Genomic DNA, 12,802 nt, shown 5'->3' with positions numbered 1-12,802 from the left:
ATAAAAACCAATGGACTACACTTAAATATGTTTTACAACTCACTGGCAACACAAGTAGACAGGGTTTATGACAGTCATGCAGTTTGAGATAGTAGACTCTTTTTCACATTAGAGCTAGAATTCAGATAGTCTAGATTGGAACAGATTGGTTTAATATCATCCATTACCTTATGAAGAAGATCTAACTTTATTCTTTCAGCCTCAAATTGCTCCAGATGCTGCACCCTTCTTGCACGTTCCTCTGCATTCTGTTTTTCCCGTGATTCTCTCTCAGCTTTCCACTTTTTCATCTTCTCATCTTCAAGCTCAAGTGCTCGTCTACACTGCTCTTCTACCTCACAATGGGCAAGACTTATGCTCATTTCAAGATCAGCTACTAATCAACCAAGCAAACATTTTATTTAATTTCCTAATAAACATTGGGGAACATTAAACAGTCTTAAGGTATTTGAGAAGAAAAGGATCCTATGATTATATAGCCAGAATATATATCTGATTTCCTACATGTATTATATTTTATATATATATATAGGAAATCAGAACTATAGCAAAAGACCTTTCCATCAGAGATGTCTTATTATTATTCTACACACTTACTGACTCTGCAACTACTATGCTTGTTCTAAAAACATACATTTCAGGATTGCAGAGGATGTCTTCTGTGGCTTTTAGTGGGGCCTTTAGCACTGATATGCTCCAGCCCAACTCATCCAAAGGCCATGGCAAAGGAACATTCTCAGCCAATGTGACCACAAAAAAAAAAAACCAACAAAATCCAAAAACCAAAACAACAACAACAACAAAAATCTGTGGCCAAAGCAGAACCTGTTTAGTGCCTCTGAGCAGCTTTCATTTTTGAGTGGCATTTTCTGATTTCTATGATGATTTTGTGATCTTGAAATGAGATAACAGCAAAAGTGTTTGTTTATGTCCAATCCATCAAGTAACTGTTGTATACTGCAATGTGAAATTCTTTAAAAAGAATGCTATGATACTTATGACAACAGAAAAGCAGGAAATAGTAATATGTTAAAGATCAACTCAACCAAATGAATAATGTGTTTGCTTACCTGTTAGAAAGTGGTCATCAGTGGCTGCATCATCACTGATGGACTGACTATAATCAGATGTTGTAACAAGCTGCAAGTCTTCATTTTCAACTTCAAGCAGTATCTAACATAGTTTAAAATTATTATTAAAAAACAAGAAACAAAATTTAAAAGCAGGACATTATAAAAATCTTCCAGAACGAGGATAAGCTTTTTATCATATGACAAGAACATCAATGTGAAACTTACTGCTGACTGGAATCCTTACACATTGAATAACACTAACATATCAGTCAAAATATTGCTTTCTAGCGTAACAAATACTGTAGTATTTATCAAAATTCATAATATTTCTATGTGTTTTTAAAATATATTTAATATTTTGACTTGGAAAAATGAATGTCTTGCATTTGATATTTGTTTTACTTTCTGTGAAACCAAGCACTTATGCATGAATACTGTTATGCACACTGGGGAAGAACTAGTTACAGAGCAAATTTTTAAGAAGACTATTACAAAGTAATACTATGGGCAGAAGGATTGCTATATTTATTTCATTGTTCTTTGCTGGCAAGTAATCTATTCCTGCTCATTTATCATCTGTTCATCACATGCTTTGGGCCTATATTAATATTTGTAATGCAGCTGAAGTCACATGAAGTAATTGTGCTGTGTTAAACAATGGTCTTCTGAGAACAAAAATCATGTTTGCAAGAGTGCTCACTAATAAAAGCCAGGCAGCAAATTAAAAGTGAATAAATTAAATACAGTTTTATATTTTTCTACGAAAACTTCAGCAAGTTATTCAGTCAAATCCTATGAAAATATAGAAGCACTCATGTTCATAACTTTTGATTTGTCTTTGAAAGGCACAGAGATGACTATGTTTATATTTTCTATAAAATAATGGAATATATTAGGAGCAAGATTAATAGTAGTACATCTTCCTGATCATCATAAAAATAAGATTAGAGAAGCTTAAAAGTGTTATAATATTAAGACAATATTCTCCAACTATCAATAACGGATTATTCAGTTTTGTTTAATTTTGTTGACTTTAGTGCTCAATATATCAGATAATTTATTTCAAATTTGCAAGGTTATAGAAATTGTGTATTACAGTTGATGTCCTAATTCTAAAGAATTGTATATAGAAACTCATCTTAATACCTTATGGATAGTCTTGCAGAAAAAAACCTGAACACATTTATAGATCTCCTTAGGAGGCCACTAAAGCAAGTGTAAGTTATCTAGATTATTTAATAGAATTTTATTCCCTATAAATAATGCATTCATAAAAAATACCTTTTCATTAAATTGTTTTGAATCTTTATTCAATTCAGAAGGATGGCAAGAAACTACTTGATAAATGTCATCTAAAGAAAAGATAAATAAAAAAATTAGTTCACAGAGAGAAAATCCCTTACAAGTGCTCAGTTTTCGTCTACATTTTTATCTATTCAATTTGTTTAAATGAAAATAAAGTTCTCCTTCTCCCCTAGTTTCATTTAAATATGTATGGGAGTCATTTATCTACATTAAAAGCAGGAAATGTGTGTAAGAGAAACAGACACAATGATACTGTAAGAATACACCAATAGCAAATATGAAAGAGAATTCCACGTCATGAAACACAGCAGAACATTTTCTGTGCAAAAAATACAGTGGCACTTGTATCAAAACAAGGTCAAAAGTTGACAAAGAACAATTAAAAAGAGTAAGATTTCATTACAAAAAAAAAGAATAAATAAGGATGTTCCTCAGATATCAAAATTTGTAACCAATGCTGAACTTCTGGTCACCAAGCCTATTGCACTAATGGAACAGACAGTGGCATATAAACCATGAGCTTGGCTTCAGTTACACAGCTGACAGCAATATTTTTTTTGCCAATTAACAGTCATTTCATCCAATGAGAACTTGGGCATCTCAAGATAGACTTTAAACATATCCTGTGAGACTCAGTTGTATCTGAACCCTGCATTTCAGCTCCTACTGACTTCATTTTAGACTTTCATGAAGAGTCTGGCCTGGGCTCTGTCTCAGAGAGTAATCTTGCAATTTGCCTTCTTTAGCATTAGATGAGTTTTTAAAAAAGTTTAATTTCTGCTCAGTTGTTAATTCAAGAATATAGCACTGCATGGCTTTATTCCTAGAGATTTTCATCATGCATTCACAACCTGAGGGAATAGGTTTCACTGCTTGCTCTACTTAAAAGTTTGCTTTATTTTATGGATGCTTGTTAGTCTAACTTCCACTGGCAATATGAGGTATACAAACATTTTAACTGTGATTAATGCTTACTTCTACTTTGCTCATCTTCTAAGTCCTGCAGTATAAGCTTTTCAGCATCTTGATTGCTGCTCTTGATAAAGTTTAAATAGGCGAGAACTGATTCTGGTAAGTCACCTGAAATCTAGAAAAACACCACCTTTGACATATATTCTACATTTTCATCTCACCGGCTTGAAAAGAGGTAAATACTTGACATAAGAGAATAAAGACTTGTTTTGGCTTCATCTACAAAGCATTGATGGAAACTAAGCAGCAATTTCCACCAACATTTTTTCAAATTCCTATACTCTTTTCATTGTCTTACCACTCACTGAACAATTAATAATTCTAATTTACATTACTAAAATTTGATTAGAATGTAATTAATCTTGCACTCTCTCCAGAAACACATTTCAATAAATTGTTGTGTTTATAACTGTGTTGGATCAAGAAATTAAAGAAAAATGATAAGATAAAAATTAGCAAATACCTGTGAGGTACAAGATCTTTTTCTTTAAAATGTTTAGACTCCTCACAAAATAAATAAATTTTAAATGTTCTGATGTTTAAAGTATGTACATAGAACCAATGCTGCAGTTTTCTTTATTACATAGAAACTTTCTATTCAAAATACTGCCTTTTAATGTCAAGATTTTGGGAAAATGGTCTGCCTTCTCTCAGATGTGCAAATTGTGGTAGACATTGCTGATGTTCAGTATGTGAGTGCTTACACACTTATCACTGATACCTTTGTCTATGTCATATGAAACATGATTTATGATCAATATCATCTACCCTAATATCCTGCAAACCGATCCCTATGCTATGAATCTGAAAAATTAAAATGGCAGAAAAAGACCCAAATAACTGATTTTATTTCAGAGGAAAGCCACTTCCCAAAATAGGAAGTCATCCAAGAAAGAGGACTTCAAGAACCTATTTATATGAAATTAGTGTCTGGAAATCTTATAAGGAATCTCCTAAACCAGTCTCTTGTAAGATTAAAATACAGATTTCAGTGAAGAATCATCAGCTTATTTGTCCAGACTTAATTTACCTCGTCAAATCTTCCAGCTTCAGAGGATTCTAAAACAAAATCTCCAGGTCTGATCTTCTCAAGCAGAATGCTGATATTCATCTCTCCTGTTGTCCTGTCACCACATTTTTTATGAAGCAATACTACCAAGACTACTGTTCAGATCAAAGCCTCGGGTTAGGTGTGCCAGGAGAACGTTCACTCAAATGGGCTTTCCAATGCCAACACGGCTTTCGTACCACACGCTACAGAAGCAGTTTTAGCTCACTGGATACTTACTGTCTCACTGTCACTCAAGGGTTCCTCTGATACCTCTGTGTCAGGATCATCTGTTCCAAGCGAAGAAACACTGATTCTGTCTAATTCAATTTCTACTTCTTTTTCAATTCCTTTAATATCTTCCGACATTCTACTTCCCACAGCGTCTTATCTGTTTTGCAAGCTACACAAAAAAAGCAACACCTTTCAACACAGCATGAACCAATATAATCAGAGTTCTCAAAATAAGACTAAGAATATAGAAAGCACTCGATGAAGTTTTAATGACACAGAGAAAGCCGTGAGAAATGATGTAACCCAGAGAGGTAAAAAACTTGTGGATGGATGCAGGCAGGGGGAAACCGGGTACCTTGTCAACGCCCCCCACCCCTCCTTTCGCAACCCGTTGCCCCCCGCAATTAGGGGAATGGGAGACAGCGAGCAGCTCCTCGCCGGCTCCTGCAGCGGGAGACCGGGCACACGGAGCGCTTTTCTGCCGGGAAAGCGAGAGGCAGATCCCGGCTGAGAGAAAACTACACCTCCCGAAAGGCACAGCGCACGGAGGCAGCACCCCCCACCACCAACGCTTCCCAACAGGCGAGCGGCTCCGCCCCTTTGCATGCTGGGAATTGTAGTCCAGCGCTCAGAGCGCCCGCAGCCCTCCGCTCCCATCCCGTCTACTTCATGTACCCACTCACCTGTCGGTGTGTTGAACCTGTCGTTCAGTCAAGCTCCTCATGGAGCCTCCGCCTTTCTGGCCGCCTCTGGAGACCGGCCGCCCCGCCGCCCTGAAATTCCGAATCCGCCAGCAGCGGACGGTGGGGGGCTCCAGGGGGACGACGAGAGCCCCGCAGAGCGCTGCCACCGCGGGGCCGTCACCACGGCAACGGGAAACAGCGGCTCGGACGGGCAGCGAGAGGAGCCAGACTTCGCCAGGAGCGGCCGTTTCGCGTTCCTGGGGCGTTAGGCGGTGCCCCTCAGCGTGAGACGGCGCCTGTTTTCGTGGTTTTGTTTGTGTGGGTTTTTTTTCTTTAATATTGGGGTTTGGGTTTTGTTTGTTTGTTTTTTGGGGGGATTTTTGTGGTTTTGTTTGTTTTTGGGGGGCTGTTTTTGTTTTTCGATACTATTTTTATTTTGGTTTTGGATTCTTTTTTTGGTTTTGTTTTCAGTTTGTGTTTGGGTTTTTTTTTGAAGCCATAGACTGGAATTTATTGTTCACAATAAATTGCAAGAGGCAATTAAGCGGAAAAAAATGTATAAATAAAAGCGTACCAAAACGATAGTGAAGGTGGATTAAAACACTGTGGGTTTGCTTCCATTCTTGTTTGCCCAGAGAACTCCAGAGCAGTGGAAAATGTAAATAAACCAGACATTCCTTCTGTCTTCCCATGCTGGGGCTGGGTCATGGCTCCGAAGGGCCGGCTGGCACTGGGGCCATCGTGTGGCACTGGACTTTGGCATGGCCAGCCTGGCACGGCCTCACGGCTGCAGGGGCACCAGTGGCTCAGCATGGCCCTGCCAGTGCTGCGGGTAGGGAGCAAATAGTAGGAGTTTAAAAAAAAAAAAAAAAAAAAAAAATTAAGAGAAAGGTAAATACAAATGCAAATTCATAGAGTCATAGAATGGTTTGGGTTGGAAGGAACCGTCAACATCATCTCTTCCAAATGACCTGCCATGAGCAGGGACGCCTTCCACCAGACCAGGCTGCTCAGTGCCCCATCCAGCCTGGCCTTGAACACAGGGATGGGGCATGCACAGCTTCTCTGGGCAGCCTGTTTTCAAGCCTCACCACCCTTTGTGGTGTAAAGAATTTCCTTGTAGCAGCTAATCTAAATCTGTCCTCTTCTAGCTTAAAACCTGTCCCCCTTGTCCTACCACTGTCTGCCTGTGTAAAAGTCCCTCACTGGTTATTAAAAGCTGGAGAAAATGTCCAGTTGGACAATTAGAGACTGAACAGAATTCAGTCTAGGAAAAGTTACACAGATCAGGCAGGTGCAGATAATCATATTTTTGTGTGTTTATAGGGAGCACATCTAACCATGAGTCTGATGAGGAATACCAAGATGCAAAAACAGGTATAACAAAAATTAAGGTTTTACATAGAAAATGTGCAATTTGGGAGCAATATGAAGGATTTGCCAAAAATGGAAAAGGTTTTCCTATCTACTGTCCTTAGAATAAGCTGAGTACCTTTCTGAAAGTTTTAGGGATGTTGATCAAAAAATATTTGCTTCAAGGGCAACTGATTATGGTTTTCTCACCAGTGTAATAGATAAGCATGAAAATTAAAAATTAAAAAATGGAAATGTATCCATTTGAAATCCACCCTTCTATATAGTCATACCACTGGTGAACTTTTCAATATGATCAACTATTTATTCACTGGTAGAATGTGCACTTAATACTTCTTTTGTAGTGCAGTTATGCTATGCACATACTGAATAAAGACCATGTCCTCTCTTAGCAAAAAAATTTGCCAATAAAAGAGATGTTTCACAGAAGTCATAGAAAGATTTAATTTCATGCAATGAAATGAAGAATTTTCACTACTCACCCAACTCTAAGTCTAAACTTAACACTAACCCTTTCCGTAGCCCTAACCCTAACCCTAACCTTAAACTTAACCTCAACACTAACCCTAACAATAAAACCCCCATCCATATGGGTGGTCAAGTTAAAAAGAAGTAGGAGCAGCAATACTGAGGCCCTACTGGGCCCACCTTGCCATTCATGTTACAGCCATGCTGTTCCTGGAGCTGTAGGATCTTTTACTCACTCAACCCTAACCCTAACCCTAAACATTGCCCTAACCCTCAGAGTAACCTAAAGTCTCAATCCCCATGGGTGCTCGATTTTAGAAAGAAGTAGGAGCAGCAGTGTTGGGGCTGTGCCAGGATTGCCTTTCTCGGCACGCTGTTTTCGGCCCAAGTGTTTCTGGAGCTGCAGGCTCTTTGACTCACTCAACACTGACCCTAACCCTAAGCCTGATCCTAATGACACCTTGGGACTGTGCAGATGTCCTCATCGCCAAAAATTACACAGCTTGAAAGTTGTGTATTTATCAATTGTGGCACCATGCCCTGATGCCCTTGCAATGCCTTTTGGATTGCCAGTGTCCCTGAAACCATAGGTTGTGCAGCTCTCTGAACCCTCACACAAACCCTAAGTGTAGCTTGTTGTTGCTGCTGAGATCCCCATGTGAAAAATGCATATTATATGGCTCTACGCAGATATTTACTATATGTATTATGCTAGGTTGGAAAGTTATGCTGTATTAACATTTGAATAATATAGTAAATGTAGTTTTGTAATTAAAATTAAACTTTAGTATTTAAAATAGAAACTATGTGTGTGAGATATTCTTTTTATTAGCTCAAGAAAAGGAGAAGATAGTCAAGAAATTCTTCGCACAGAGATAACAATTACAGAAACCCCTAAATTTTCCAGAGGAGAGGAATTTATGGCTTTCCTTATCAACAAAAACTTATTTCTCCAAGCCTAACTTAGACTCAAAAGCACCTAGGGATTAACAAAAACTTTTTGACAAGTACCAGACGAATTTCTTGTTTTAAATAAAATATATGCATAATCATAAAGTGTTTTGTATATGCAACAAGTTACCCCTCTTGAGGAGTAAATTCTCTTTTAACACGGTCCTTTTCCTGGCTCATTTTTGTCCAGAAAGAGGTACCCAGCCTGGGCTGTAACTCTTTGCTGTTATTCTCTCATTAATTGTCCTAACTCTAATTGTCTAACCTTTATTACTATACTTGTATTATTATTTTTATAACCATTTTATTTTTATTAAACCTTTATAAATTTTTAAAACAAGTGATTAGCGTTTATTACACCCATCACCAGTGTTGGCACTGATTCAAAAATTGTAGAGTGAACCATCTTGGAGCTGTGCTGTAATGAAAATTCTTCATTTTACAAATTTGAAAATGAAAGGAAAATAATTGCATGACATGGAATGACAGGAAGTACATCAAAATGAGCTGAAACTTCCTGAAACCCGTTGCCTGTATCCAGAAAGTCAGGGCTGGCCAACATAAGAAAACTTCTCTGTTCTAAAGATGTGGTTATGTTGGACTTCAGGAAGAAATATATCATTTGACCTTTCTCCTTAGGGTAGGATGGAAATACTCAATGCTGGTAAAGATTTTCTTGTGTAGAAACAATGCAATATAAAATGTAAATTTTATAAGTTAATTTATAAGGATAATATTTTTAATTTTAGGTAAATTTTTTAAGATGAACTGAATTATTATTAAAATTTCTCAGAATAAATCTTTGAAACCACATAGGTAACACAAGAGAACTACTGCAGGTTCCAGTTTTCATGTTGAATATATAACTCATCAGGAGTTTTTTCCTTTAAAAAATGCCACTGTTTTGATACATTTTATTTTTGAAAACCAAGAAAAAGTTCAATTACTCTTAAAAGTAGTGAAGCTTCTCCAGGGAAATTGAAAAGCCTGTTTTCTCATACAGTCTATAGTTTTACAAGGTGCATTGTTGACCTCATTATTGACTCCACTCCACTGCAGAGCTAGTTTGAAAAACTTACTACAGCTTTCTTTGTGCTGAAATCCATCAGAAAAGGTTTTATAATCCAGGCATTGAGGATCTTGACAGGGCAGGCTAAGCTTGTGTTTGCTGAGTATTTTCTTCTAAAAATTCAAATTTGATATATATGTAATGTGTTTTCTATGTAAAATAAGTTGTTAATGCAAGATAATTTTTGACTACAGAAGCTTCACATTTCTCATCTCTTCGTTTCAGCTGGTATCCTTACTATTTAGTAAGTGCACTGAGAATAGAAGAACAAGTATATGCCAGGCTATGTAAATCTTGCTGTATAAATCTTCCAAAATACATGCTGCTTCCAAATGTCTTTAGCAGCTTAAAATAAAAAAGACCAAAACCAATAGCAAAACAGAACAAAAATATATGTGTACAGCATAACAGAGGCAATGGAGACTATACAGCATCTTGATGCTTCTACTGCTGCTGGTAATTTTTTGTTCAATGTATCAGAAAATACTCTTAAAATTTATAATATATTATCTGGGGAAATGAAGTTCCATTGAGATTTATAAGACTACTTTTTTTTTTCATAATGAACTGAATATATGATTATATTTTCAGCTGTGATTCAAAACTGAAAACAAAAAAAATGAAAATAAGAAATAAAAACCAAATACAGAAATGCTATTTAAATATCTTCAGTGCAATTTTCTTGGCAAGCAATCTGTTTTCTCTCTCTTATTTAGCAGCTTTAAATTTTTTTAGATGTTCTTAATTAAAAAAACAATCCTTCCCTTCCCCGACCCCCTTCTCATCAGGCTCTGGGTCTCACGCTTTTGGCATTTGGTTTGTGGCTTTTATTTGACAGAAACAATTTCTTCTGTGTTTTTTTCTCAGTATAAATAAAATTATTCTTTTGTTTTAAATGATCGCAGAATAAAAATGCCCCATCCCTGGAAGTGCTCAAATCCAGGATGGAAGCAGCTTTAAGCAACCTGGTCTGATCACCATGGCAGGTGATCCTGTCCATGGCAGGGATGTTGGAAGTAGAGAGTCTCTAATGTCCCTTCCAACCCAAACCATTTTATGCTTGTATGGTTCTATGTAATCAACAGAAGAAGTAATGAATTTTTTTCTTTCATGTGGTGGCATTATGGGATTGAACTGTGTGGTTGTAAAGTTTTTTTCCTCTGGAGTAGGTTTTCCATCATTACATGGTATGAGTATCAAAACAGGAGAAAACATAATACTATATCTACAATTTAGATATTGTTATAAATGATGCAATTGATTTGTTTCTTTCTTTTGGTGTACAGCTTATAGATTAATCACTGGAAATAAATCAGCTCTATTCATATTTTCTTTATATCATTTACCAGACTGCATTTGACCTGCATTTGATGGGATGATAGACTTTTTGGGTGAGGATTAGGGTGGAGTGAGTAAGAGTATGGCCTCTCCATATGGATATTCCTTTTTCCCATAGTGTCTCTCTTCTTTTTTTTTTTTTCTTTTTTTTTTCCTAAAAAAAGTAAGTTTTAGGTCACATAACAACAGATGTGCTCTTAAAGAGCAGACTGCCTTGGCTGTGTTAAGAAGTGTCAGTTCCAAACTAATGGCATAGGAACCATCCAGTGCAATAATTCTGGGAGAAAACATGTGGGCTGGAAGTAATGAACACCTCTGCTACTTTCCATATCTATGCACAAATGGTTGGAATGCAGAGGAGAAAGTGACCAGTCGCAAAGAGGGAGGACAGCACTGAATCTTTAACTTATTGAGAAATATGTATCTATCTCCCCATAGGATCTGCACATGTGTTAATAATTCTTGTAAAATACAAAAAAAATCTGCAAACTTAAACTGAAATTGTTCACTGATTTCCTTGTGAGTGGTTCACATTGTTCAATTGAGAATGTTTTGTTTACATCTTATATGTTATTACCATTGTCTAAATTTATGAAAATATATCTTTTTCTTTCTGTGAATATAAGGGGAAGAAGAAGAAGAGGAAGAGGAAGAAGAAGAGGAAGAAGAAGAAGGAGAAGAAGAAGAAGAAGAAGAAGAAGAAGAAGAAGAAGAAGAAGAAGAAGAAGAAGAAGAAGAAGAAGAAGAAGAAGAAGAAGAAGATGATGATGATGATGATGATATAATTCTGTTATTTCCATCCTTTCATTAATGGCGTCACAAAGATATTCTTCTGGAATAAATTGTGTAAGTGGAAGTCTCATAAAAATAAAAGGAAAACAAGTAACAGTACCAATGCACCGTGTTACAGTTTCTTCAGTCAAAAACTAACCAGTGACATAGCTTTCTTGTATAAAACTTGGCACTGGATCTGTTTTTACTTTTACATTAGCTATGGGAGTCCTTGGAGTGTTGTGGAAATCAAATGTCTGCTGGTTACAGTACATGGAAATCAGCCTCCAACTTTTTTGTAAGATGAAAGAGAATTTTGTGTGCGTGAAAAATTTGATCCTGTCTTGGTGTGATTTCCACATACAAATCTGTTGATAGAAAGACATATTTAAATAAAGTCCTGGCTCAAATGAAATCTTAACACAACTGAAGGTCTTACCATATCACTGCATGAAAGTTTTCAATGATCAAATACTTGCAGTTTTATGCAGAAAAGATTTTAACCACTGTATTTATTAGCATAGATGTTTTTAAATACTTAGTACATGTTGAAGACATAAAGAAAAGACTGGTCCAGAATATTGAAAGTTGAAGGCACAGATAGGTACAGTATGGCTACAATATTGAAATATCAAAATATGATTAAAAAGCTGTTACCTATGTAGACTAAACTGAAGACTCTGTGTTTATATACAATTCCTAATTTTTAAGGGAATAACACTTTTATTGCTGAAAAATTGCATTGTAACTATACATTCTTATTATCATTTTGATACATTTTTCCTCCATCTTTTGTTTATTGTCACCCTTTTTGAGAGATCTGTTTTAGACTGTGTGAAGGCTGAAGCAGAGAACTGTGCTATGATTAATTTGTTAAGCACTACAAATGTAAATTTGCACAGCAAAGAGTGAAGCCCTGGTGCTATAACCAGGAAACTTCTTTCTTCCTCCTTCCTCCTTCCTCCTTCCTTCTTCCTCCCTGCCACTGCCTAGGCATGTAGTGTGTGCCTCACAATTTGTTAGGTGATGAAAGAAAAACGTGTGTCATTTCCAGCTTCCATGGAATCAACTACTATTGCAGTATCTAAATACTGTGGGTGAAAATTTGTTTTCACTGGAAATAAGCAAAATCAATTATCTTTTTATTTTGCGTCTTGTAGCTCAAAGGACTTCTTAAATAGGCATGGGACTTAGATACCATTGTCTTTCAAACAGGAAATAAATAAGAATTTTCCTCAGTGAAGCACAGCCACTTAAAACCAGCTTTTGTTCTCTCTCCTGGCTCCAGTTGGGCAAATCACCTTGTGCCTGCCTGTGCTGTGTATGTGATTTGGGTTGCTTCATTTATCCTTCCCTTTAGCATTACAACTTTCCTCTTAGTGCAATAGCTATGATGTGTCTTGGGTCATATTTTGCAAATTGATTAGAATGCTGCTGCCTGCAAGTAATCTTTGAAGAAGCTTGAAAGCTGATAAAAGATCAAGGATTGTACTATCCATCCACACTCTTACCAATA

The 12,802-nt window shown here is 36.6% G+C and overlaps 1 protein-coding gene and 1 long non-coding RNA gene across 9 annotated transcripts in view; one reads left to right on the top strand and one right to left on the bottom strand.

Moving 5' to 3' along the window:
* LRRIQ1 (leucine rich repeats and IQ motif containing 1) overlaps window positions 1–5,426 on the bottom strand; it is a 103,650-nt gene extending 98,224 nt beyond the window's left edge. For 7 of the 8 annotated variants that reach the window (XR_008437357.1, XR_008437358.1, XR_008437359.1 and 4 more), the window contains exons 1-6: window positions 5,316–5,426; window positions 4,639–4,801; window positions 3,354–3,465; window positions 2,355–2,425; window positions 1,071–1,173; window positions 168–376 (exon numbers count right to left, since the gene is read on the bottom strand). Coding sequence is in view for 4 of the 8 variants with exons in the window: in XM_053978868.1 (XP_053834843.1) it covers window positions 168–376; window positions 1,071–1,173; window positions 2,355–2,425; window positions 3,354–3,465; window positions 4,639–4,767 (624 nt within the window). In the remaining 4 variants the exon portion in view is untranslated. The remainder of the gene's footprint in view (window positions 1–167; window positions 377–1,070; window positions 1,174–2,354; window positions 2,426–3,353; window positions 3,466–4,638; window positions 4,802–5,315) is intronic. The other variant, XM_053978869.1, reaches the window with a different exon arrangement.
* Window positions 5,427–5,540: 114 nt separating this feature from the next.
* Window positions 5,541–11,217, top strand: LOC128808224 (uncharacterized). The gene is made up of 3 exons (XR_008437411.1): window positions 5,541–5,633; window positions 6,642–6,692; window positions 11,142–11,217. It is a non-coding gene; the product is annotated as an uncharacterized LOC128808224 (long non-coding RNA).
* The last annotated feature ends 1,585 nt before the right edge of the window (window positions 11,218–12,802 follow it).

Source organism: Vidua macroura, chromosome 5 (assembly GCF_024509145.1).
Source record: "Vidua macroura isolate BioBank_ID:100142 chromosome 5, ASM2450914v1, whole genome shotgun sequence".
Taxonomy (NCBI): domain Eukaryota; kingdom Metazoa; phylum Chordata; class Aves; order Passeriformes; family Viduidae; genus Vidua; species Vidua macroura.
The sequence above is the reverse complement of the archived record's forward strand: the minus strand, read 5'-3'. Positions and strand labels throughout refer to the sequence as shown.